The sequence below is a fragment of the Nicotiana tabacum genome, chromosome 23 (assembly GCF_000715075.1).
Source record: "Nicotiana tabacum cultivar K326 chromosome 23, ASM71507v2, whole genome shotgun sequence".
In the NCBI taxonomy this organism is placed as follows: Eukaryota; Viridiplantae; Streptophyta; class Magnoliopsida; order Solanales; family Solanaceae; genus Nicotiana; species Nicotiana tabacum.
In genome coordinates this window covers 29,503,670-29,528,531 of record NC_134102.1, presented here as the reverse complement: position 1 = coordinate 29,528,531, position 24,862 = coordinate 29,503,670, and the positions used below count along the sequence as shown (strand labels likewise).

At 35.8% G+C, this 24,862-nt stretch overlaps 1 protein-coding gene and 1 non-coding gene across 2 annotated transcripts; one reads left to right on the top strand and one right to left on the bottom strand.

Annotated features, from left to right (window-relative positions):
* Positions 1 to 3,697: 3,697 nt before the first annotated feature.
* LOC142177851 (small nucleolar RNA R71) lies at positions 3,698 to 3,803 on the top strand. The gene has a single exon (XR_012706396.1). It is a non-coding gene; the product is annotated as a small nucleolar RNA R71 (small nucleolar RNA).
* A 4,381-nt stretch (positions 3,804 to 8,184) lies between these two features.
* On the bottom strand, positions 8,185 to 16,593 carry LOC107824819 (mitochondrial adenine nucleotide transporter ADNT1). Its single transcript, XM_016651626.2, has 8 exons — positions 16,110 to 16,593; positions 14,270 to 14,318; positions 13,788 to 13,951; positions 12,984 to 13,021; positions 9,854 to 9,966; positions 9,638 to 9,751; positions 8,850 to 9,191; positions 8,185 to 8,577 (listed from the first exon to the last, which is right to left on the bottom strand). The coding sequence occupies exons 1-8, from the start codon at positions 16,268 to 16,270 to the stop codon at positions 8,494 to 8,496; spliced, it is 1,065 nt and encodes a 354-aa protein (XP_016507112.1). The 5' UTR covers positions 16,271 to 16,593; the 3' UTR covers positions 8,185 to 8,493.
* Positions 16,594 to 24,862: the final 8,269 nt, after the last annotated feature.

The window sequence follows — 24,862 nt, the reverse complement described above, 5'->3', positions numbered from 1 at the left end:
CAAATAATGGCAAATAAATACCTCGTTGAAACAAAATAGAATTCTTTTCAACTTTAAGAAAATCACAACAATAATCAAAGGCAACTACAGCCATAAATCAATATCAACAAGGGCACTCCCGAGGTACCGCCTCGTAGTCCCAAATCATAAATAAATTCACAATATCTCATTTCCTTATATCACCGCGGGAGCCTTCACAATTTATTTAAAGAAAATATTTTTTCCGAAATAGCATCCCGCGTTTTAGCCACCCTTATCACACCGCATGACTTCTAGTAGTTCCCCTACTAGCCACGCGTATCAAGCCACCCTTATCTCACCGCATGCGTTTCAACACCCATACCTTATACCACCGCATGCGTATCAATATCACAATATATCACAATTTGCACCTCAAGTGCTCAAATAATTTAACTTGCCAAAATAATTCAACAACAATATTTTTCCACAATAAAGAGCTCACGGCTCATGCCAAAATAAATCATCAATAATATTTTTCCACAATAAAGAACTCACGGCTCATGTCAAAATAATTCATCAATAATATTTTTCCACAATAAAGAGCTCACGGCTCATGTCAAAATAATTCATCAATAATATTCTTCCACAATAAAGAGCTCACGGCTCATGTCAAAATAATTCATCAATAATATTCTTCCACAATAAAGAGCTCACGGCTCCCTCACAATGAGTATAAAAATATTCAGGAGTAAATAATATCGAAAAATAATATTTCAAAATCTTTACTACGTTGCTTCAATATCAAGTTTAAAAATGTCAAATACTTCATATTAATAATATTTAATTTAAATAAAATCAACCTTCAAATAATGCACAGAATAAAAGAAACCAAGTTTCAACTAAACAGGTAAAATAATTAGTAAGAAAAGATCAAACAAATTTGAAGTATATATCTCACATCAATGATGAAGAAAATAACAAGATAAAATGATTTAATAAATGCGCAACAGTGATCTACACAATTTAAAAATATAATCTTTCACAATTTAACCCGTGTACATACTCGTCACCTCGTGCACACGATTTTTAACACATTTCAATAATCACATCAATATCAATCCTAGGGGAAATTTCTCCCACACAAGGTTAGACAAGTCACTTATCTCGACTTGCTCCAATTTAACCAAGTATTATGCTTTTTCCTCGATTTTCCGACTCCGATCGACTCGTATCTAGTCATAATTAATTCGATACAGTCAACAAAAATTATAGTAATCACTTTCATAAGAAAATATTACATTTTCATTAAAATCCGAAATTAGCTCAAAATTTGCCCGTGGGGCCCACATCTCGGAATCCGGCGAAACTTATAAAATCCGACAACCCATTCAATTACGAGTCCACCCATACCAATTTTATCAAAATCCGATAACAACTCGACCTCCAAATCTTAAATTTTCGTTTTTGGAAGATTTTGCAAAAATCTTGATTTTTCTTCCATAAATTCACGGATTCATGATGTAATTGAGTATGGAATCATGAAATATAATCAATATAGGATAAGGAACACTTATCCCAATGTTTTCCCTTGAAAATCGCCCAAAAATCGCCCAAGAACCGTGCTCCAAAAATCCAAAACGAAATGAATGAAATGAGCATTTTTGGTCCTTAAGTTTCTGCCAATCCGTCACTAAAAGTCCATTTTTCGTCACTAAAAGTCCATCAGAAACAGCTCTAGCAGTCTTACTTCAATTGATCATAACTTTATATACAAATGTCCAAATGATAAATGGTTTAACTTTCTGGAAACTAGAATCCACCGACTACAAATTTCGTGTTTTGCAATTATTCTGATTCCTTATGCATTGCGAAATATAAGCTCCCAAAGTCGGCTACATGCATCAGAATTTCTGGTGAAACTGCTCTACCAGCCTTCATTCAATCCGTCATAACTTTCTATAAAAATGTCCAAATAATGCAGAGTTTAACTTTTTGAAACCTATAATCATACGACTACAACTTTTATGTTTTGCACATTTTATGATTCTTTATGAATTGCGAGATATAAGCTTCCAAAGTTGGCTCCACGCACGGAATTTCTGCAACAGAAATTTCCAGCACTCTTTGTCCGAAATCCACTCCGTTTACCTTCCGAAATTCACCCGAGACCCTCGGGACCTTAACCAATTATTCCAACATATCCCAAAATACCATACGAACTCAGTCGAGCCTTCAAACTACATCAAACAACATCAAACAACATCAAAACGACGAATCGCACCTCAAATCAAAATCAATGAACTTTGAACTTTCAAATTCTATATCTTGTGTCGAAACACATCAAATCAATTCGGAATGACTTCAAATTTTGCACACAAGTCATAAATGACATAACTGAGTTATGAAAATTTTCAGAATCGGATTTCGACCCCGATATCAAAAAGTCAACCCCTCGGTCAAACTTCCCAAAAATTCAACTTTCGGCATTTCAAGCCTAATTCTACTACGGACTTCCAAATAAAATTCCGATCACGCTCTTAAGTCCAAAATCACCATACGGAGCTGTTGGAATCATTAAAATTCTATTCCGGGGTCGTTTGCACATAATTTGACATCCGGTCACTATTTGAACTTAAACTTTTAATTTTTCATCAAAATTCCATATCTCGGGCTAGGGACCTCGGAATTTAATTCCGGGAATACGCCTAAGTCCCAAATTATAATACAGACCTACAAAAATTGTCAAAATACTGATCCGAGTCTGTTTGCTCAAAATGTTGACCAAAGTCAACCTAGTTGAGTTTTAAAGCTCTAATTCACATTTTAATTCATTTTTCACCTGAAAACTTTTTGGAAAATTTTTACGGACTGCACACGCAAGTCGAGTAATGATAAATAGTGCTTTTCGAGGTCTTAAAATACAGAATTAATTATTAAATTTAAAGATGACATTTTGGGTCATCACAACAGTTTTGATTGTTTCCTTTGGGTTCATTTCAGTGTTAGAGGGCAAAGTCCCAGGAGCCCTCTCAGATAACAAATTTGCAATATGTCCCAATTATCGTTCTAAATTCCGGATGACCGTGCCCTACTCTCTGATGGATGTGCCCCGAGTCTCAAAGTTTCCATCTGATTTGTTGATGAATGCCTTCATGAGGTCTTCCATACTAGATTGATTTGACTGTTATGGCTGGTATTGTTGCCTCTGCTGGTTCTGAAAATCTGGTGGTCCTTAACCCTGGGGTCTAAGATTATTTTGCTGCCATAAATTCAAGCTCCCACTAGGTGAACTCCACGAAAAACCTGGATGTTTTTGACCTATAGAATTATAGTTGTTCCCACCTTGGTAGTTTTCTCTATTAAAATTCCCCACTGCGTTGACTTCCTCAGCTGATGCTTGACCCTCATGTGTAGGGTGTCCCAATCCACAAAAGTCACATGTTGTTTGCGGCTCATTCTGTACCTTGGCAAATGTCAGCTTTTTTATCTCCTTGGCCATGGGTCTAGCTGGGCTTGCAAGGATGTGTTAGAGTCCACCTGGTGAACCCCAACTGATTTTCTTCTATCATTACTCTCAGTCGGCCACTGATTAGCATCCTAAGATAATTCATCAAGGATTAAGACAACTTCCTCCGGCGTTTTCTTCATTAGTGGACCTCTACATGCAATATTCAAAATTCGTCGCGGGGACGGTGTCAGTCCATCCCAAAAATCCAGGAGTTGCATCCACAAATCGATTCCATTATGCTGACACTTTCTGACTATCTCCTTGAATCGTTCCCAAGCTTCAAAAACCATTTTTTTCTCCTTTTGGCAAAATTGGGGATTTCCCTTCTAAACTTCCCAGTTTTTGCAGCTGAGAAGTACTTGTCAAGAAACTTCTTGGTCATATCTTCCCATGTTCTGATAGAACCTGCGGGTAAGCTACGAAGCCATTGTGTCGCATCATCTTTCAATGAAAAGGGAAATGCCCTTAAATAGACTGCATCCTTTGATACTCCATTGTATTAGAAGGTGTTCATGATATCTTCAAAGTCCATCAAGTGAGTATTAGGATCTTCGTTCACCTTCCCTCTGAAAGTGCAGTTATTTTGGATAGTTTGAAGCAACTGTTGCTTCAATTCGAAGTTGTTTGTTGCTATGGGTTGGGGTCTGACACTTGACAGTCCTTTATTATAGACTGGCCTAGCATAGTCACCCAATGATCTTCCAGGCATGGGTGCTGCATTATCGAACTGGTCTTCAACCAAGGGTCGGTTTAGATTGAATCTTCGACCCACATCATCTTTGACGGTCTCATCAGCAATTCTCTGTGCAGCTTCTAGTTGTACTGCCTCTCTTGCAGCTAAGTCTACTCCATCATTCTCTTCGTTTGCCATAGTATCTTGAGTCGAAGTTTGACCCAAGAATTTTTCTATTAAGTCTCTTTCTTTTCTCAGTTGTCGCAGGTATTTCTCCAACTCTGGTTCGTAGGGTATCACTTCCTTTGAAGACGATCGAGTCATACACCAGAGAAATCAAACCTGTATCCTGCACATAAGTAAGAAATGTGAATAACTAAAGTAAAAATTGGTTCCTAAATTAGTACTAAAAACTATTTTAAACACTATTGATTGCCAATCCCCGGTAACGGCGCCAAAATTTGATGAGCGCAAAACACAAACACAAAATTATTGCTCGCTAGTCAAAGATAGTATAGATTTATTATCGTCTCCACAGGGATTGGATTTAAACAGTGTTCGAATAATCTCCAGTTGATTACTATCAAGAAAAATTAATACTTGATTTGATAACTGTTACTACGGTGAACTACTAAAAATTAAGCAAATAACAATTGATCACAAAAGATAGCAGATGAGCAATAAAGAAATATCAATGAGAGGGATAAGTGTATTTGACTAGATAGGTGAAAGATAACCGACTCGGGATCCAATTCTTGAGTTAATTCACTCTATAATACGGTTGATTCTCATGAATTCAACCGATAATTAGATTGCGCTTGAAGTTAATGTTCGTCTTTCGATTAAACGTTAAGTCAATAATTAATCTAATTGAAGCACGGTAAACAATTGCAACAACCAAATGATGATTTTGCTCTAAAGGGTAACTTCTCAAGAATATTTTCCTATTTTCTAGTTCGATTAACAATTCAAGAGGCTCTTTCGATTATCTATTTGAATCACGAATTTAAACTAGAGCATAAGATATGAAGAAATTCAACATCAAATTCCTCTTTCAATTAAGCAAAACAACAAATAACTCACAATACAAATTAAAACTCCATCAATTAATTCTAACAATTATCAAGAATTGGATCCCTAATCACGTTATCGAAACATTGTATCTGTCAACACCCTAATGAAAATTACTTCATAACAATGGAGTAATAATCTCAAATAAGTTTAAGAACAAAGAAAACATCAAAGCTAGTGATTTCGATACAAACTCTGTATTGCACCGACTGCAGGTTGTAATATTGATGAATTCTTGAGTCTTCTTGCCTTAGTTGGTTCTCCAATCTTTCGTAGGTCAAAAGTCCCTTCAAAATCGTGCTTTTGGTGTATTTATATCATGTAGAAACAAGCCCGGATAAAACTACCCTTTCCTAGTTGAACTTGAAAATCACTCTGACAATTTTGCACAACCGCGCCGCCCCATGCGGCGCGCTAGTGAGGAAATTCAGAGAGCTCGCATTTTGCTTGTCAGACAATTTTGCACTGCCGCGCCTCGCGGCGTGGTAGTGGTTTTTTCTCAGAATAAATTCATGTGTTAACTTTTTGATATCCGGACTTGATTCTCGACCCCCGAACATGATCCCGGTTTCTTGGGCTTCTACTCAGACTTCAAAGCTCCAACTTTTTCGATTTCGCTCCAAATTACCTAAATAGCTCAGAATCATATCCTACAAGGCATAAAACACGTAATAAGTATAATTTACTATCAATTAAGCTTAAACACACGTAAAATGCAATAATTAGAGTGCAATAGTACGGCTAAAACACGGGTTTCTAGCCTACCATCAACAACTGACTTAATTAAAGCAACTATGATAACTAATTTGAATTTTTACCTATTGGAATCTGACATTTTTTATTAAATTATGGGATGAAAGCAAGCCCAAGAAAAAAAAAACGAAGGTCCACCCAAATCTATTAGCCAAACATTTGCCTAAAATACAGGAAGTTGTGGTTATTGTTACATAAAACATGGTGGATGAGTAAAAGCGAGTTGACACCACATATTAGATCTATATATATTTGTGTCCTTTATTCCTCTTATAGTTCCCAAATCTCTTAGTTTGGAAAAAGAAAAAAAAAATCCTACTCCATAAATAGATTTTTGAGGGAAAAAATGGTTGAATCTACGACTATGGCCATGAAGCTAGAAGAACAATTAGTAAATATAGAGGAAGAGAAAAGTGATGAGAAACCAAGAGAATTGTTTCTAGCAGAGCTGAATCTTGTTCTTATTCTCTCATTTCTTTAATTATCATCTGAAGAACGTAGTTTTGAGGAATTGGAGATTGACAAAGATCACGAAGAACACAACATTGTTTCTAATGTAAATTTCAGAAAACGAGGAGGAATGAATAATTACCGGGCTACTGAACCACAAATGCCCAGGTTCCAGACCAAGATTAGGGACTGCAGGTAAGCTTTTTATGAAAATTACTGCTTTATTTCGATAAACCATAGTGGTTTCTAGGTCAGTTTGTAAGCATTTCGACCATTTCATATACCTGCTATATTTTACCACCACAAGTATCGAACAGTGTTATCAAAGGCACACTTAAGTCCCGGAGCGAGACTCAAAACATATTTAGAGCTTCGCCTCGCTTAGAGGGCGCTTCAATGTTGTCATCAAAACTCTAAAGCATATTTTTCCTTGCTAATGAGCATAATCCTAAAGAGGCGACACTAAACAATTATTATTTTATTTTATCGTAAATTTTCTTCAATTTCTTTGTCCATATATTTGGTATTCATGCTAATAGATATTAGTCTTGGATTACACATACATATTAGTAATTTTTTTTCATTTGCATCTTTCTTCATTAAAGTTCATTCTTTATTTGTGTTTTGCGCTTAAAGCCCCAACAGACTTAAAGTTTTTTTTCACTTTTCGCCTTTGATAACACTGATACCGAATAATTCTGGTCAAACAAACTTAGGCTAATAGAAAGTAATCCCTAGTATTTTGTCTGTCGGATTTATTTTCTGATTTCCCGTGGTTTCACCCGCTTTATTGACTGTTATATGTGTTGAAATTAGAATAGTCTTCGCTCCCTTATGTTATGTTAGAAGTAATCAAGAATCTCTCTTTCATGTATTTATCCAGACACAGCAGAAGAATGTGAGGAATCAACACACTTGGGGCATAGCAAGAATTAAGAGGTCTTTTGACTCTTTTCCATTTATGGATAGAGAAAAATGAAGAGACGAGAGTCAGAAAACAGGAAAGAAGATAGAAAAAACGAAAGACAGGCTTTTGAATGGCAAACATTTCTATTCAACTCTACGAAAGCATTCTACAATTCTACTCAATACTTTGAAACCGTGTTTCAGTATTTTATAGAGCATTTCGTTACAAATCAGCATAGCAAAAACTACTTGATATGAAACTTTTTACCCCCATATAATTTACATAGGTCATTTCCCTTTATCCGAGAACATCCACTAGGGAATGGAATAAAGGGGTTTACACCCTCTATCTTTCCTTTTAGACATCTCATTTTCCAAGAGCATCTTTTATCTAATAAGCGAAAAAATCTCATAGTCAATGGCACATGGTTCAAAATTCAATAAATAACTCGCTTGCCCCTCTAACCTATTCCACTTTAATATAATGCTTTTGTCCATATGTCAGGATTCGAAATATGAGGTGCACCTAACATAAACATCATCAGTAACTGCACTCTTACCACTAGGCCAAAGCAAGGAGCATCTTATACATCGATTTAAACAACTATAGGCAGAGGAATAAAGGGATTTTGTCTTTCTACACTGAATTAAACAACTATAGGCAACGGAATAAAGGGTGTTTTTTCCTCATCTGGATTATTTCCCTTTCGTTGATTATCCAAGAACATCAATGTGCCCATGTAAACAATTGTAGGCAAGGGAATAAGGGGTTTACTTCTCTAATGGATTTAGCAGCTATACACAGAATATTTGAATACTATGGCAAGACCAGCTTTTGCATCACTGGAACACAGTGCACAAATGGCCTACAAACTTGTATAATTCCTAATAACTGATCGTATAACAAAAGTAAGCGGTTAAAAACACATGAATACTTGTATTCTCTCACTAACATGGGCACTCAAATTATTCATTAGACTATTCTTGATAATTTCTTATTGACAACACTAAGATAGCAATAAGCAGATACAGTAAGGAAGTTCTAAACACAGGCTAGAACAGGACTCTAAATTCTCCATCTAGACTATGCAACCACCATGTTATTGTAACCTTTGTATCCTTGCCTACAAAATTATCATATGCATGAAAAAAATACTGGAGCTTCTCTTCATTAGTCAGATATTCTGATCTCAACTCCCAATAGGTCCTTCACTTGCTCATATGCCACAAAAGCAATAGATATTGAAGGAACAACCTGAATATATACCGCACTATTAGGAATGAAATAAAAAGTAATGATGTAACGTCTAATGAGAAGCAAAGTATCTCTAATCAGAACCAGAACTTTTTATTTAAGCAAGCAAAGATTCAAATGCAACACTGAAATATAAAACAATGAACCCAAAGAAGAAAACAAAGGACAGAGAACAGAAACACATGCGACGAGACTTGGTTTGAAAAACAAAAACAGGAAGGATACAAGACTGCTTAAACTGGAAGGTAATGCTATTGATAAATAAGACTAACCTTCACTGAATTGGGCACTAAACCCTTGTACAAGGCTCTGACACCCTCGTACTTAACAGTTTTCCTGAAAGCATCAATCATTCCAGTATATTCGAGGGGAACCTTGCTCCTCCCATCACCAGCAACGATAGATGCAGCATGATTCCATCCCACCATCTGCATCCTTCTGCGAATAACATCAAGAGGGTAGGCAACAGTTTGTCCAACCGTTCCTGCAGCAGCTCCACATGCCAGCCTTGTAACAACAGCAAGCTCATCATCAACAAGACCGAATGGTTTTGTTTTGATCAACCAGTCTTTTAAAGACTCATATACAGCAAAATTAAGCCCCACATATGGAACCTGCAAACACCAAATCAGATGATAAGCATTCAAAAGAAAGATAAGAACTCTCAACTAGTGTTATGTCTTCTTTTCTCTTCCCTTTCTTTGCCGAATAAGATTTTTTTTCTCTTTTTTCCTTTCATCCAACAGGGATTCATGTTTAACCTTTTTCCTAGAATAATTGGGTTAATACTTAATACTAATATAGCTAATTGACCATTGGTGGCCATTCTTATCACTTTCAGAAGAGAATGCCACTTGACTTTCTTCTTCATGGACATCTTTTCAAATGAAGATATACCAAATGCATTCACAGAGTGATTATCAAATTAATTTGAGTCTTTTTCTTCATTAAAAAACTTTGGAGAGATGTATATGACACCACCAGATCCTGTGAGCATGGTTATCAAATTAATATGAGTACTGGATAGCCAGTTCCTTTTGATCCAGGAACAAGGACTTACAACTCCTATGACAGAAGGAGTCCATCCTTTATACAAAGCACGTGGACCTTCCTCACGAAGCACAGTTGACAATGCATGGAACATTCCTCTGTATTGATAAGGAGACTTCTCTGTCTGCATAGTACGGAAAAGAATTTAGAAGGCATCCTTGCAAAATAATACCCATATGAGTAGATCAACACCCATAACATTTATTCAAAAGGATACGCAACTTACCTGCACAGTGATTCTTCCTCGCACCATGTCCATCGGGTAAGTTGCAGACATGGCAATTATGCCAGCACAAGCTCCAGCTCCAAGACGTAATAGTGGAGTGAGCTCAGCATCCTCTGTCATAAGGCAAGATGAAAGAGTCAAATAGTGCTCCATTTCCGTTTTATTGTTAAACTAGCATGCAATAGTTTCATAGGAAATCAACAGACCAAGCAAAATCCTGCAAAAGCTTCATCAATTAAATGCAGACACCTCTTAAAAAGAACCATTATCAGATGATAGTTAGTGTAAGAGGGTATAGTGAGTGCAGATGAGGCCAGCAACTTAATGCACATCATGTTATGGGATTGAAATGCCTTGGGAGGTATTGTAATCAGCCGATCCTCATACTAGGAAGACTTCAGTTTTCACATCTAAAATAAGGGTTGAAATTTTATTTTACTAAGAAAATTAAATAAATAAAGGTTGAAATTTTAAAATTCAAAACTGCCTCTTGTTCCATGAAATTTCAGCTGCTGGCACAGGCAGAATATGACAATGGTAAAGATAATTGACAGAGAAACACTCTAATGTGCGTTTGAGACCTTCAGCAAATGATGTAATGAACAAAACCAGGGCCAGGTTCTTATTCTAAGTTAATCCAAGATCTTTTTGGATATAATAAAACTCCGATGGATTTCCTTTTTGCCATACTTAGATATTCGACATGATTTACCAAAGGTGTGCACAACAGATAAATAGCATGTGAAGAGAATGCTTGGTAAAGAAATGGACCTTGGGTGTAAGTCATCCCCAAGAGCTAGAGCTAGCTAATGAGGTGAGGATTGCCCAAGACCATATAAGGAGACAACCAGCCCAATCCTCAAACAATATGGGACTCTAACAACCACTCTAACACCCACGCATGCCCCGGTGGACAACGTAATACGGGGGCCAACATCGGGTAAACCAAGAATTGGGATGGGTCCAGCTCTGATACCATGTAAAAAATGGACCTTGTGCCTGACTCAACCCCAAAGGTATATAAGTAGACAAACAACCCATTCCTCAACCAAAGTGGGACTCGTAACAGTTAACACCCACTCTAACATGCTTCCTAAGAATTAGGATCACCAAGTGAAAGTACGTCTACAGCCTTGTGCAAAGGTAAAATTTATCAGAAACTGAAGCACTTGAGCATATCAGAATATCCAAGAATAGAAATAAGCTAATGATGTATAAGTTGTGCACATGGAAATTAGTTACTTTTAGACAATGAGTGACAGAAAACATTATGACAAGAGAGGGACATGAGTAGCATTGCAGTGCTTGAAAATTGTTTGTTTTATTTATTTATTTAAAACTGAGGGGGATATGAGTAGCATGGCAGTGGTTGAAAATAGTTTTATTTATTTTTGTTACACCGAAACTTCACCATATTCAAGCCCAATAAATATCAATCAACCACACCTCAAACTGAAACTGATCTGATTGACAATATGAATCCACTATATCCATTCTGCTCTATTCAGACCTACATTCCAATACTAAATTACTGGTCTTCTAACGCAATTTAATGGTTCTGTCAAACTAGAGGTTCTCTTACTCACATATATTCCTACTTCGACACAAAAGTCTATAATCAAACTAAACAAGGTCATGGTAAATAGCAGACCTAATGTAAATAAGCTTTGGGCGAACAACAATAAACCCTTAATTCCAACTAGTCGTTGTAGCCTTATGGAATCTTTTACTTCCATTGCATTCTGTTCTTAACTAAATTTGCATTGATCCTGCGAGATTGTAGGTTTTTTTAGACGATTTTTTTCCCTACATGTAATTCTACCTTGTCCCTCTTTTAGCACCTTCAATTGGGCGTATGCAAATGGGTGCCATAAAAAAATACTAAATGTTTATACTAATATTCTGCAAAAACAAGACAATATATAGTAATGACACCGTTTTCTAGCTAAGAGTATTTCTTGATCCACGAGTCAAGCTCATATTTGGGTTTGTAAAGGTTGTAGGTTCGAGGCTGGACCTAGACACTATTTTTTGAATATCTTTGAGCGAGCATTTTTGTTAAAAATTTGAGGCTAAGGAAAATTGAACCTATACCTCCCTTTGCAATAACATTCAACTAAACCATTGGGTCAAGGCTTTCAACTTGTAGGAAAATGATATTAAATAATACTTATTTTTATTTATTTATATAAATACAACACCGCTTACAAAAAGTTTTGCGTACGCCCTGTAGTGACGCATCAATCAGTCGATGCATTTAGAGGTCTATTCAAGACATTGTAAGAACCATCTCAAACGACCTTCTAGTTCTTCTCTTATTTTATCCCCAACAGGTGATACTTGAAGCCTACTTCAGACGTGATCATTTCTTTGTCCAATCTTGTATGATAACACATTCATTTTAACATTTGCATTTATACAACCATCAGCTTGTGGATATGTTGTGAAGTAGAAGCCCAACAATTACTCTCATAGATGGAAGTTCTTCCACTATTTTAACAAAACTGCAACTGGAGGAAAAACAAATTCCTAGAGGGGCATTAACTACGAAGAGGAAGAAGAAACTAGTGAGAATACAGCACCCAGTTTTGGCCCCACAACCTGGGGCATTATTAGGCTCGAACTGGGTAAAGACCTAAAAGGCAGCTTATTTTTCACTTAGCTGTGCACAACCCGAACTTGCAACCCTATGCTTGACAGATGAGTTTTTACCATGCAAACGGCAAATAAACATAATGAGAAACAGGAAGGATAATACACATAAATCAATGAACAAGTGAAGCAAAAATTAACAAAAAATGGGCTTAAACTAGGACTGGAGGCAAAGGAGAAGGGAAGTAGGAACTTCAAAAGAGTATAAGGCATACGAAACATGAACTATAATAAAACAATGTGTAATAGCATCCAGAGACGAGTACTATGCTTAAAAATTAACTACAAATGAGAAGTCATGTTTCCTCCTATGACTGGATTCATCAATGAAATAGTCTCATTTACAATGCAAACCATTTAAAAAGCAAGAATGGTGAAATGAAAACAAACAAAAGGATATCCATAACTATTCCCTATTCTTTCTTCAAATAGGTAAACCCCATGACCACTAAATCGCTTGAAAGGAAGACAGACATACCATTTCCAGTTTGTTGCCGGTACAAATATAATATACCCCTGTTCCAGTATCAAGGAAGAAATCAGTAGAGGGAAGAGAATGCTATAACAGTAACATGAGAAACAAGTTGGAGATTCAACAATCCTTTAGTGACTTGACACATCAACAACAGCCATCTTCAGAAAGTACCTTGTGAGGCCCTTATCAAGATCTCGTCTTCACCTTCGCTTAATATAGTATTTTTCCCTATTACACCTAAAAGGCCAGATTAGGTCATTGCATTACTTGTCCATCTCCACAATGAGGTTCATAAGTTAGTTCATGTTTGCATGTAAGATATCGTTACATCATCAGAAGTTCTCCAACATTCCTCTCACAGGCGGCTCATTTAAGCTCATTTCCTTCCCTTATTTTTCTTGATAAGATAATATTTTATTGACAGTGTGGGGTGGGGAAACCTCAGTAAACAAAGGTAGAGAACCTACATTGAGCTCATTTCCTTTAAGGGCATGAAATCTTCTAGAAGAAGAGATCACAGAGACTATCTTTTCCTTTCTTGTGTTTATTTTTTTCTATTTCTTCTTTTTGTTTAGTTTTTTTTTCCTTTGTTGAGTATGGGGAGGGTTCCCTCCTAAAAGTTAAAATGCCACTAAATTGAAAAGACGAACTAAATTGAGCAAGATCTATCACCATACAAAGTCAAAAGGTGAATGTTAAAATAATATGGAAAATATTTAGAAATGAAGTGGCCACAAGAAACATTAATGTGTATTATATTATCCTCCTAGTTTTTATGCAAAATCTATGTTCCAACAGGATCATTACTTGGAAGCTTGCTCATAGCTGAAGAACTTGACTGCGGAGTTTGGGACAATGCGTGCGCAGTTGGTGCCGTTGCCCTTAAACAGTCCTTTGAACCCTTCAGTTCTCCAGATATATTTCAAGCCTTGAATGGTGCCATTGTATTTAATGCTATGTGGATTTTGAACCTGCACATCAAACAAGATCATGTTACAAGTAGAGAACAAACAATCTAGATGGGTCATGGAACCTCCATGTAAGCAACCTCCATGTAAGCACATAGCTGAGATGAAAACTCTCGTGGGGATATAAGGAAAAAAAAGAGTTCATAAATCCTAAAACTTTTTATGAACAGGAAAAAGAAATACGGAGTTACAAACCAAAACATGGGGCTTACTGCTCCATCATTCAAAATGAGCATAGCACACAGGAAGAGAGTTTATATTGCTCTGCTTCAGTAAAAATATTCAGTGGAGAGAAAAACAAGCTGCGGAATTACACTTCACCTGTAGCAATATCTTCAGCCGTTCTAGTGGAGCCACAGCAGTTCGTGACCTGCCAGAGGGCGAGTAGCAGTAAGTGTGAAGTCAAGTTAAAGTTCACAAAATAAAAGGATTAGTTCAAGCATATACAAATATTAGTCAGCGTCCACACTCATGTAGAGCAGGGAGTACCAATATGATTATGCTAAAGCATATGCCGAAAGCCTTTGAAAGACTAAAAGATATAAAAATAGTTACACTTGTCTTCATATAGCGTAATAAGTCAGAATTGAGAGAATAAAATGTTCAAGACCCGTTACTTAACCATAATATACAATGATCTGCAGGTTGACCTAATAGTTCCTGCAACTGCAAGTTACAGATTTAAGCATCCGCACGTGAGAAGCTTACACAATTTCAAGTCTCAACAAAGTCTTGTGGATAAATGGAGATTAGTGTGTCCAAAACTCAATGAATAGGTTGGGACACTTTTTCAAAAATCATGAGTCTTTTGACTACAATCATTAAGCAATATCAGAACAGGAAAGCCACAACTCCCAAACACACCAAACAATTGTCATATAACGAGGTCAAGTGACAGAGACAAAACATGAATAGCACATATACTGTTGCAACATTTTGTAGATTTGCAAAGCTATCATTAAGTACATTTGATGTTTTCCTCAGTTGGAATAAACATGGATTTTCAGTAAGTAGAGGATTAAGACATGTAAATTTTGCATATGAGACAAAGGGATTCAATTTATTTTTTCTTTTTTTTTCCTTTCATTATGAGAAAGGAAGTGCCTGCATAATTTTACCTTGGTAGCCAACATTATAGACACTACAAGATTAAGGCTATACTGCCACTGAGATACAAATAAAGCTTACAAAGAATCTCTTTTTTTTTTTTTGAAGTACAAGGAAACAAAGAATACCTGATATACTTAATATGAGTCCATCAAATGAGTGTTTGGTTAACTTTATTCAAGAGTTTAGAGTTCAATCAAGCTGAAAGCTTGACCAGAAACCCATTTGAAACAATTATGTCATAATTTTTCAGCAAACTGAAACCAATGATGACAAACAACTAGTACTCCCTCTTTCCATTTTATGTTATACTATTGTCTTATTAGTTCTTTCCAAAAAGAATGACATATTTCTATATTTGAAAGCAATCTAACTTTAAACTTTTCATTTTACTATATGAGTAACTTTTATAACCGCATAGATGTATTGGCATGTTTAAGACCACAAGTTTCAAAGTCTCTTTTTCTTTCCTAAGCTCTGTGCCGAGTCAAATTATGTTAGCGAAATTGCAACAGAGTCACAAATATTATGGCGTGAAGAACGGGTCTTTGTACTCGATTTTAGATATCCTCTCAATTGGAAAAAGAAGAGCAGATATTCTACTCCCTTTGTCCAAATTTATGCGTCATACTTACCTATTTAGTTTGTTCCTAAAAGAATGTTATAATTCCTTATTTTGAAACAATTTAACTTTAAGCTTCTCATTTTACCTTTAATGAGATAATTTATAGTCACACAAATGTCCATGACTTATTAGACCGCAAATTTTAAAAGTTTTTCTTTCCTTGTTAAACTTTGTGCTCAATCAACCACAGCCACATGAATTGGAACGGAAAGAGTAGCAAACAAAAAGATCAAATTTTCAATTTTTTCTCCTATAATATTCACATACTACAACATTTTCACGCATATGATCAATTGACAACCGAGGCACAATACATATCACAGTTAATAGCGAAGTATCAAACTAATCAAACTTAAAGATAATACTCAGCTAATTTTTAGGATTACACAAAACACATCTAGTACGTGGTGATATATATATAAAACTCACACGCCTCCGGCGACACCTCCGGCAACAAGTGACTTGCAGATACTGAGGACGGCATGGCTTGTAGGCTTAATTTCTTCTCTAGCAAGCTTAGCTTCTTCAGCTAGGTTCACAATTTTCTCCACCGCCGAATCTCTCGCCGCCTTCACATCCTCCGAAGCCATATAATAAGATCAAAAAAAGCTTAACCTAACAGCAAATCGTTCGCTGAAAAAACTCCGCTGCTTTTCAATTTACGGATCAGAATTAGAAAAAGCTTATGAGAAACAGTACATTTTACAGTGACTGTTTCAGTTAGCGGTTGCGGTGGTTGGTGGTGGCAGCGACGGCGAGAGTTCGATGGAAAATGTGGAGGAGAAATGAAGGTGCAAAAGACCTGCTTTTTATACGACGGCGTTTGTTGAAAGTGTGGTGTGGGCTTTCGATGAATTATAAAGTACTTTAATATGGAAAAACAGGTCGGCTCTTTTTGGCATAAACACTTCGCAGAATTTATTACCACGGTTAAGTGGTAAATGAGGTATACCATGGCCGATGGATAGGATTGATTCATTCTTAATTATATTTATTTTTTTTCTAAGATTAGAACTTATAAATGGAAAAATTCTAATATGAGCACTTTCCTTTATGGATCTTAATAGGATCGAATTCGAATTAGTCGGAGTCATTGTGTAATTACAACAACCATAACATATTTAGTGGAATCTCACAAATAAAATCTGAGAAGGATAGTGTGTACATAAATCTTACGCTTATCTTGTGAAGGTAGAAATATTATTTTCTAATATACCGTCGTCTCATGGAAAGCATAATCCTACCGGTCATGAAAAATAAATACCGTAGTAGAGAGCTATGAAAAAGAAAAATAAGATAATTGAAGCAAAAAAATAAAGTAATAATAAAAATTAAGAATAAGAAAATACGGGAGTAATAGTAATACTACTGGTATGGGGAAGAAAAATACACAATCTTCAAACCCTCATATCAAGAGTCATGTACTCAGTAAGCTAAAGATGTATCATATTTTGTTTAATCACTTCTCTCCGATATTTTTTTGGCCTACCTCTTCCTCTTATTAGACCCATCATTTGTTGTTACGAGGTTAGTTTGAGCTACCGTGTGAGAAATAAAAAAAATTAATATATGAGATAAAAATACACATTAATTGAGTATAATTAAGTGATAAAAACATGTAAAAGCCACCACATACTATCATGTTATTATTAGTTTGATGAAAATGCTTATTGCAAATAAATTTGTATGATGAAAAAATTGGGTGGGCTCCTTTTGGGTGCTACTTTGAAGATATAGGGGCGGAACATGCCATAATTTGTTGAACAAGTGGCGTTGATACAGTGCGCTAAAGTGAGTGTAGTAGGACCGCTTAGGGACCGGAGGAGAAAAGTAGTGATTTCCATTGAGATTAGCCCTCTAAAGGCCTAAAAGGCCATTTTTAGGAGAATCCATTATAAATAAAATAAAGAAAAGAATAAAGGAAGGGGGGAAAAGTTGGGAATTCATGTATTTGAAGTATCTGAAGCAGCAACAACAACCCACTATAATTTTATTAGTGGAGTTTAGGGAGAGTAATATATATGCAGACCTTATCCATACCTTGGGGTAGAGAGGCTGTTTCTGATAGACCCCGGCTCCCTCCCTCCAAGAGCTCCCCACCTTGCTTTTGGAGTGACTCGAACTCACAACCTCTTGGTTGGAAGTGGAGTGTTATATGTTGGTTGAAGTATCTAAAGCGCATTGCTTAAAGTCTTAAAGCGACCAAACTGGGCAATTGATCAACTTCATTTATTAGATTCGAACGTGGAACAATTAGCATTTACATGGTTTATATATTTAGGAGTTGTTTTATTGGCGGCATTTTTAAAAATAATCGTTAAATAAAACTCTGTATAAGTGATACTCTCTTAGTTAAATGAAAAAATAAAGATTGGCATCATTATAAATTATTTAAATATATTATAAATTTAAAGAATATATATATATATATGAAAATCTTGTACAAGGAAAAACTATTTGACTCCGCCAAGTAATAAATAATAATAGTGTCATATAAAGCCGGACATATTTCATCTTGTTACTATTTGGTACTATTTTTTCTTCTTTTTTTTTCCCATTCTTTTTCTTTCTTCTTTCTTCTTCTCATTTTTTCCTAAGTCGATGGTCTATCGAAAACAACTGGGGGTAAGGTCTACATACACACTACCCTTCCAAACCTTACCTGTGAAATTATACTGAGTTTGATGTTGTTATTGTTATTGTATATAAAGCCGAACATAGAGAGAATAATATGGTTAGCCACATTCGAAAAAATAATTGAAACAAGAATATATGCATATATTACAGTAATAACAATATGTGGATAGTATTTACAGATTAAAATGCACAAAGTAGGTAAGTAATTGTTTAATATTCCATGTAATGCTATTCACCGCACAAACGAATCAATCTATCATACTTCATGCATATGTGAATTCAAACAAATAGATTTCTTTATATGTGCATTCAAAATCTACCACCTCATTGGAAAAGATGGAGTAATTAATCGTCAAATTATGCGCGCGCACGCAAATATTACTTTTTTGTTTCGACCAGGCTTATATATTATTCTAGTACAATAGTTACTTGGACAAATGTACTCTGCTTTCACTCGTTTAGCAAATGGACGAGTAGCCGCCAATCCAAGTCACTTTTTTTATTTTTGCATTTAAACCAACTAGAGATATGTCGAGATAATAGAGGCTATCAACTATGAGCATGTCAAGATAATAGAGGCTATCAATTATGAGTATATCTTAAGTTTAATAGATTATATTATCATTGGCCTGAATTGATGAAGTTTGGCAAATGGCAATAATCGATGGTTGGATCTGACAGATGACTACTGTTAATATGATTTCTTCTTTGGATATTTTCTGATTTCAATATATATCATAATGTTTATTTGAATAAATACATTTGAAAAGTCCATATTATTGTAATTTGAGGAAGTTAAAGGTTGAAAAAGTTTTACTAACCATAAAAGGTTGTGATGGGTAGTAAGTATTCTTTCATCCTTAATTAAATAGAGGTCCCGAGTTCGAACCATAAGAATGAAACTGTGTTGGCCTCAATAAGTTTGTTTTGGTGATTGACAAAGGAACGCACGCATGAACCAGGTCCATATATAATGTACATAGGGCACGGGCAGATTCAAGCACAAGGCATGCACGTGAAAGGAATAAGCTTAAGTGGTTATATCTGAGATCTCCTGAACGAAAAGGTTGCATAATTGATAAAGATTAAGGAGCAGGACTCCTTACTTGAAGAGAACTCTATCCTAGATAAGGAAGGAGTTAGAAGTTGAAGATAACTAGAACTCTTCCACCATGGAAGAGTAAAACATTAGAACTCTAGTTATTTCCTATTCTACTAACTCTACAAATATCGGATTGTTCTCTTTTACATGTGACGCACAAACGCAGAAGTTAAGCAAGAATTGAGAGCAATTCTTATGTGTTTCAAGTGTGCGAACCTGAAGCTACATAAATCGGATAGAAGAACCAGTTCCAAGTATCTGTCTTTTATTCTAGTTCAATTGTAGCATGGCTTTTGAGTTGTACCTTTCAGCTTTTGTTAGAAGCATTTGTACTAGGTACTTTGAGTTGTATTCTTCAAGTTAGAGTTAATTTGAAGTTATCGCAATATCCTGAGGCTGGTTGCCACAAAGGGTTAGAGGTAATCCTTTGTCACGACCCGAAATCCACTAGTCGTGATGGCACCTAACCCAACCTGCTAGGTAAGCCAATTAACGATTATCCATTTTTAATTAACTTAATTAAACAATTAAACAAAGGAATTATCTGAGTCTTATGCATCCCCAAGGATTGGTAGTACAAATCATGAGCTCCTAAGAATAGAATTTACAAGCTGATATGAAGTAAATATATCTTATGTTTGAAAAGTACATAAACAAAGTTTTTATTATTATTATTTTTATTTCATAAATCTAAGACTATCATGAACAAGAGGCAGCTACAACAGGAACGCAGGTACATCTTCAATCCCGGCAACCATCGAGTACAGCAACAACAACAGCTAACATCTGCACGCAATGTGCAGAAGTATAGTATCAGTACAACCGACCCCATGTACTGAGTAAGTATCTTGTCTAACCTCGTCAAATTAGTGACGAGGCTTTGGTTAAAATATGCTCATTGATAAAACATGTAATATAAACTAACAATAGAACTATACTACAATACAACAGAGTAGCGCACACGAAACGATTATACAAAGCAATAACGGAGTACTAAAAGAAACACAATTCAACAGGTATTAATATCTCACCCAATCCTTTCCTGAGAGCGAAAGCCAATAAATCACAACAATTACCTCAAAGCTTTTATAATGTGAGAAATATACTCAATACATCTGTCACAACTTTTTTTTTTCCGAAGGCATAGGGGAGTTTTTCCAATTAAAGTGACATTAATCGAAATGGGATTATCTAATTAATTCAGAGTCACCACTTGGGATAATTTATGGTGTCCCAAGTCACCAGTTTATTTTAAATCCCAAATCGAGAAAATTTGACTCTATTTAAAGTCTGCGAAACCAGAAGACCGGGTAAGGAATTCTATTAACCCAGGAGAAGGTGTTAGACACTCCCGAATTCCGTGGTTTTAGCACGGTCGCTTTTAATCATATCTGGCTTAATTAAATTGATTATTACATATTTAAAAAACTATGTGCGTTTTACCTTTTATCGCTTTTAATTGATTAATTATTCGTGATTATGGATTTATCTTTGAAACAGATCACATGTATGTGTACTCTTTTTGTTTGGCGCGACAAGCATCATGTCACGCGTATAAAAAGGGACCCAACTAGTTTGGATTCCTAAGACTAACCCCTGATTTCCTTTTATAAGTCCAAGTGAAGGAGAGCAGCCAAATATGGTACATGGATAGTGGCTGCTCAAAGCACATGACATGAAGCAAGAATCAGTTCCTTTCACTTGAGGACCTTAAATGAGGTAATGTCTCATTTGAAAATGGAAAGAAATGTGAGATCATTGGGGTTGGAAAGGTAAGTAAGTATGATTCTCACTCTATTGAGAATGTCAACTTGATAGATGGACAGAAGTACAGTCTAATAAGTGTATCACAATTGTGTGATAGAGGTAACATGGTAGCCTTCACCTTTACAAAATGCTTTGTGATAAATCTTACCACTGACAAGATAGTTTTACAAGGAAAAAGAGTGAATAACATATATGTGGTGGATCTGTCCATACTCTTAGATAATGAACTCACTTGCTTAAGTGTGTTGGACAGTGATCCCCTCATTTGGCACAAGAGACTTGGACATGCAAGTCTAAGCCAACTCAACAAACTAGTCTACAAAGACTTAGTGATAGGGTTGCTTAACATTAAGTTCAAGGAAGACAGAGTTTGTGAGACTTGTGAAAATGGGAAGCAAGTAAGATACTCTTTTAAAAGCAAGAAAATGGTAAGTACCACTAGGTCGATGGAACCGGTCCATATGGATTTATGTGTACCAATGAGAACAATGAGCAGAGGTGGTAAGAGATATGTTATGGTGCTTATTGATGATTACTCTAGATTTACTTGGACACTGTTTTTAACATCTAAAGTTGAAGCATTTGATATGTTCACTTCATTTGTTAGAAAAACTGAGAAACAACTAGGTTATCAACATGCATCAATTAGGTCTGATCATGGCATTGAATTTGAGAATGCTAAATTTGTTGAATTTTGTGATGAGAATGGCATAGATTATAATTTGGCTGCTCCTAGAACTCCACAACAAAATGGAGTAGTTGAAAGAAATAATAGGACTTTGGAGGAAATGGCTAGGACTATGTTGCTTGCTAGTAAATTGCCTCATAGCTTCTGGGAAGAAGTTGTGAACACTGCATGCTACATCATAAATAGGTGCGTGACTGGACCTCTTGTTGAGAAGACTCCTTATGAGTTACTTAAATGGAGAAAGCCCAATATATCCCACCTTAGGGCATTTGGATGCAAGTGCTTTTTGCACAATAATGGTAAAAACTCCCTAGGTAAGTTTGATCCCAGAAGTGATGAGGGAATATACTTGGGATATTTTTCACATAGTAAAGCTTATAAGATTTATAACAAAAGAACTATGTGTGTAGAAGAAAGTATATATGTTATTTTTGATGAAACTACCATTCTTTCTGAGAGGCAGGAACAAGATGATGAAGCAATTGGGCTGGTAAGAAACTCAACTGAAACTACAACCCAGACTGAAGCTGTACCAGAGGAAGGAACAGGTGATGGAAGAGGTCCTTCCACCCAGGGCAACCTGATAGGGGGAACTGAATAGAGAGGAACTGATCCTCAAACCTCGAGAGAACCTGTCCATGAACCTGTTCCTCATCAACAAAATATTGAAGAAACATCTAAGGAAAACCAGTTAGTTATAACCTTATAAGTATCAAAGTTCTCATCTCATTGGGAACATAATCACTGATCCAACCTCTGGAATCAAAACCAGATCTTCTTTGAAGAACCTATATGTTTTTTTATGCTTTTTTATCTTTTAATGAACCTAAAAATGTTTCTGAGGCTTTGCAGGATACAGACCGGGTAAATGCAATGCAAGATAAACTCAACCAATTTGAGAGAAGTCAAGTTTGGCATCTGGTACCAAGACCCAAGGATAGATCAGTGATTGGCACTAAATGGGTCTTCAGATATAAACTTGATATGGATGGAATGGTTACAAGGAACAACGCAAAATTGGTGGTTCAAGGATATAGTCAAAATGAGGGCATAGACTATGATGAGACTTGCTCCAGTTGCAAGATTGGAAGCAATTAGAATCCTTATAGCTTTTGCTACTTACATGTAATTCACTCTCCATCAGATGGATGTCAAGAGTGCCTTCCTCAATAGCTATCTAAAAGAAGAAATGTTTATCAAGCAACCTTCTGTCTTTGAGAGCAAGAAATGTCCTGATCATATGTACAAGCTTGACAAGGCACTTTATGGGATCAAGCAGGCTCCAAGAGCATGGTATGAAAGATTGTCTAAATTCTTACTTGAGCATGGCTACAAGATAGGTAAAATTGACTATACTCTGTTCTTGAAAGAAAAAAGGTAAAGTTCTCTTGGTAGTTCAAATATATGTTGATGATATAATCTTTGGAGCAACTACAGATAGGTTAAGTAAAGAATTTGCTAAGCTAATGGGGAGTGAATTTGAAATAAGTATGATGGATGAGCTTAATTTATTTTTAAGCTTACAAATTAAATAAAATTCAAATGGAACTATGATCCATCAACAAAAGTATGTAAAAGAGTTGCTTAAAAGGTTTGAAATGGAAGATTCCAAAGAAATTGACACTCCTATAGCAACAACCATGAAATTGGATTTGGATGAACCCGGTTCATCTATTGATCAGAAGATGTTTAGGGGAATGATTGGCTCTTTGATAAATCTTACTCCTAGTAGAACTGACATTGTTTTCAGTGTAAGCCTTTGTGCTAGATTTCTGGCAAATCCAAAGGAGTCTCACTTGAAGACTGTCAAGAGGAACTTGAGATACCTAAAGGCACCACTAACCTTTGCCTATGGTATCCAAAAGGTAGTAATTTGAATTTAGTGGGATATGCTGATGCTGATTATGTAGGATTTCTTGTGGATAGAAAGAGCACTTCAGGTATAGCTCACTTTCTTGGATCATGTCTTGTGTCTTGGGCCACCAAAAAGCAAAACTCCGTGGCTTTATGGTGAAGCAGAGTATGTGGTTGTTGCCTCATGTTGTGCTCAATTGTTGTGGACCAAACAATAATTAATTGAATTTGGAATTAGGTTGTATCCCAATCTTTTGTGATAACACTAGTGCAATTAGTATGACCAAGAACCCAGTTCATCACAAAAGAACTAAGCACAGAGATGTTAGACATCACTTTTTGAGGGACAACTATGAGAAGGGTTTGATCACTATGGAATTTTGTATTACTGACAAGCAAATAGCTGACATCTTCACAAAAGCTCTAAGTAGAGATAACTTTAAAAGGAACAAATTAGAATTAAGGATGATTAAGATCACCTAAAAGGAACCAGTTCTAACTCAATGATTGGCTAGATAAATTGTGAATTTTGTAAATAATTAGATTAGATATTGCTCAGTATCATACTTTAATTAGTATACTCTTATGCCATGTGCTAAAATGTCTTACTGATCTCTAATGATATTACCCTTATTTTCTTAGAAAATGCAGTCCCATACAAGAGAACTTTCAATGAAGAATCTGATTCATCAAAATTACAAGGTATGTATTCTCCACTCCGTATATTTTGAAACAACTGTAATTGGATCATGATCAAAAAGTGAGTCCCATTTAATCCCAACCTCCTTAAAGCCTATCCATTACAAACTAACCAGTTCCACAATAGAGTTCCAAGCGCCATAATTTCCTAGAATCTAGGGAAGAGCCCAATGTCTATTCAAACTAACTTTCCCAGATTAATTAGACTTCTGAACTTGAAAAAGTTGTCGTTGCCCACTCTAACTCTTCTTATTTTAATTGATTGGACTCTAACCATATCTTCACTTCTAATCTTTGAAGAAAATTCAAGACGCCAAAAATTCTTTCAACGTTCTCTTATTTCTTCTACACTCATCTAATGGCCAACCCTTCTGAAAACCCCAAAATGATAGAGAACCCTTTTTACCACCCAAAGAACCATCACCCACACCTTCA